This window comes from Sceloporus undulatus, chromosome 5 (genome assembly GCF_019175285.1).
Source record: "Sceloporus undulatus isolate JIND9_A2432 ecotype Alabama chromosome 5, SceUnd_v1.1, whole genome shotgun sequence".
NCBI classification, from domain to species: domain Eukaryota; kingdom Metazoa; phylum Chordata; class Lepidosauria; order Squamata; family Phrynosomatidae; genus Sceloporus; species Sceloporus undulatus.
Window position 1 is genome coordinate 35,024,455 of NC_056526.1, and position 3,712 is coordinate 35,028,166.

General features: G+C 44.1%; 1 protein-coding gene across 1 annotated transcript; it reads right to left on the bottom strand.

Moving 5' to 3' along the window:
* Positions 1-1,877: 1,877 nt before the first annotated feature.
* Positions 1,878-2,765, bottom strand: LOC121930920 (noggin-like). The gene has a single exon (XM_042467923.1). It carries the CDS (start codon positions 2,763-2,765, stop codon positions 1,947-1,949), a length of 819 nt encoding a protein of 272 aa, XP_042323857.1. The 3' UTR covers positions 1,878-1,946.
* Positions 2,766-3,712: the final 947 nt, after the last annotated feature.

The window sequence follows — 3,712 nt, forward strand, 5'->3', positions numbered from 1 at the left end:
CTGATGGCATACCAGTACTTCAAACCATGGCCTCTGGTAAGCAACTGTATTAAATCCAGGATTCCACCTGGGAACTGGAATTTGCTAAGGGGTACTGGGACCTGATCCCTGAAGTCTTGTCCAATCTGGTGCCTCATGTCCTGATGTGTTGGGAGTACAATACCATCATTCTAGCCAGTATAGTCCAACACATCATAGGGAACCAGGTTGAGGAAGGTGCTGTTAAGAGTTTCTCCAGCACCCCTATTCACAGAACTACTATTCCCAGTACAGTTCCTAGGACTCCTTGGAAAGCGGAAAGGATGATTAAATGACATTAAGTATATAGTGTGGTTATGCAACTCTAGGCAACTAGAAAAAGATTTCTCTGCTTTGAGAAGACCAGGTTTTATTATAATGGAATAGAGGTTTGGATGCCTTCTGTTACATTTCACTATGTATGTTCCAAGGGCTAGAGAGCTATGAGATGGAGGTAGCAACCTCACTGCAGCTAGTGCAGCAGGCTTACTACAGTTTAGCAGTTCTGGATCTGATTACTGTCAGGGTGAGTAATTGCCTGAGGATCACCTTGAGTTCTATTAAAGAAAAATATCATCATCATCATCATCATCATGTACTACTACTCTAATAGTAATATTTATTTAGACAGAAATGGGGTATTTTCAGCTATGTGTTTCAGATAGATGCTTACCTCTGAGCTTCCCTGGAGGCTGTTTCTTGATGATCACAATTCTCTATATAGCTAGCCAGAAATAAAGCCATCTGAGTAGAATGGGATTAACTCCCAGGAAAGTCTACATAATCAGAGCCCAAGAATTATGTCTAAATGGCTAGAATAACATTCCCAGAGCTTGGAAATTTTGTTTCTTTTGACTCCAGTTCCCCAAAACTCCCAGCCAGTTATGACTACTGGAGAGTTCAGAGAACAGTAGCTTTTCTGAGCTTTGAGCCTTCTCCAATCTAAAGTCCTTCAGATGCATTGGATTACAACTCTCAGGTGCCACAGCGGCTGTAAGTCCCAGCCATTTTAGCCAGCAGAGCTGATGGTGTGGAATGATAGAATTACAGTCCAATATCTGGAGAGCTGAATGATTCCCATCCTTGCCTTAAATGCACTTTTAAGAATTAACACACAGAAAAGAATATCAAGGAGCAGCCCTTCAATACCAAAAGAACATAAGTGCTTCTGCGCATTTCCACTTATTTCATTCGGCCCATATAGAAGACATCCTGTTGAATTATACACCACATCATTACATCGAAGAGCAGGATTGGGAAATTTTAGTCCTTCAGATGTTTTGGCTGACAACTCCAGTCCAATCTATTCAGTGTGACAAGGGATTGAAGGAGCTGTGTTCCAAAACAGATGGAGAACTAAAGATTCCCCAACCCTAATGTATGGCTTACCAGAAGGTATAGGCTGCAAACAAGGCTGCAGCCCTACTGCTTAGCAACATGACAATTGCTCTAGCTCCAGAGAAAAAGTTGATTAGGCTAATTATCCTAAACTTTTATTGAACACATTTATTTCTTCACAGGAACATTAGGTTCCACCTTAATTGACAACCACAATTAGTTGAGTTTTGCCTCACAGAACATCAGTGGTCAAATGTGTTCAGTTTCTGCTGTCAACTTATCAAAATACTTGTAAATCCAAGGAAGCTGTTGGTATCCACTGTTTCAGTCACTTGGCTTCTTTCCCTGAAATATGGCCATAGTTCCCAATATACAGCTCTCTCTTGTTGAGTGAAGAGCTCTCCAAAATACTGCTTTTTACTGTATCTTGGCAGAATACTGCTTCCTTTCATTTTTTGGTACAGCTTCCCTCTAGGTCAGATACTTTGAGATTCGTTCTTCATCTTGATCACCAAGTTCTAAGTGACTGGCAAGTGACCACAAAATCCTTAAGAGAACTGGCCATGCAGAATCCTGATGCCATCTTGTTGTCAACAGGAGCACTTGCATACTGCCACCACAGGGTAAGGGATTTGTCTCCAAGCACATTGCTGAAAGGACTTACGAGGACCAAGAATTTGGTCCCTGCTAACCCAACAATGCCATGCTAAGAGTTTGATGTGGGTGACCTGGGCAGGCTTGCATGTCATGCCAGGAGGCCAAGAGCACTTGGCATTATTAAGATCACAGTCAGTGTGACGTACCCAGCGGGGCCAGAAAATTGATCCCATATCCACCCAGGAAGAGGTCAGATGGCAGGTAGCACTGTTCACTAACCACTGGTGGAGGTGGTCAATGAAGGATTCAGTCAGGTTGTGAGGAATGCTGTCCTTAGAAGATAAAAGCTCAGAAAGATCTATTCCCTTTGCCTCCTGCAGGAGTTTCTTCCGAAATCGGGTTGTACGTTCAGCCAGGTCCAGACTCAAGGCACCTAATTCATCTAGGCTGGTGTTCCGACCTCGGGGATCTTCAAGAGACATCCAGAAAGGGTCATAGGAAGATCCCAACAGTTTCATCAGCCGAGTGGTGCGCAGGCGCTTTGGTTTGGGAAGGTAATGATGGTAGTCATCAGGGGAGAGAGACAGACTATAGGGTTTTGCTTGGATGCCCAGCTTACTCCGGATGAGGTGGATGTCAGGATTGGATTGAGCCATCTCACCGATCTGATCATGATGTGGAGGAGACTCACTTGGGGAAGACTTCCTTCCTTGAGAGGGGAATTTTTTTTCAGCGTAAGGAGATCTCTGGCACCAGGTCTCTTTCATCTTGAGCACCAGCAGCAAACTCACTAAGAGTGCTCTGAGATCCATGACTGCCACTCTTCCTTCAAGTTGTATGCATCTCTTAACTACAGCAAACTTGACCCTGTGGGCTGCTTCTCTCCACCCCTTTTTTGTTATCAACATATCCCTTTGGCCGAGAGTTTACTAGCTTCCCTTTCCCCTAGTTACATCCTTGGATATCAGACAGAATTGCTATTCTCAATGACATACAGAAATGGAGAGGGTGAAATTAGCCACCTTATTAGCCAAGTAGACATTTGAATGGCAGCCTATGCTGTTATTTATTTCCTGCATTTATGCCTTGCCTTACCCCAGTTCAAGATTATTATCTTCTTTCCTTACAACACCTCTGTGAGGTAAGTCAGGTTGAGCTGGAGAGAAAACAGTCCTAGGGTCATCTGGTGATTCTCATGGTTCAGCAACGACTTGAACCTATATCTCCTAGGTCCCAGTTCAGCAGCCTAACCACTGTAATACACTGGTTTTCTGTGCTTTTAATGGTATGCTATTGTCCATAATAAGGCCCAGCATGGTGTAATTGTTTGGGTGTTAGACTAGGACACTGGGAGACCAGGATTCGATTCCAGGCTCAGCCATGGAAACCCACTGGGTGACCTTGGGCAATTTACTTTCTCTCAGCTCTCTGAGTATGGCAATGGCAAACTCTCTGAAAAAACTTGCCAAGAAAACACCACGATAGGGCTGCCTTAGAGTTGCCATAAGTTGGAAATTACTTGAAGGCATGCAACAACAAATATTCGTAATGGGTGTAGCAAATCTGGGTGGGTTTAGTGATAGCATACACCATGCTTGAAGAAACTTGTCAGAAATGTGCTAGGTCTGGTTCTGGGCATTCAGCTAACACCATAGGGATTCTGTTGGTGTATCGGCCACCCCGTGCTTTAACGGACTCCCTTAACGAGCTGACACAGCTGGTCGCGGAGCTGATGCTGGAGACACCCAGGCTACTTGTC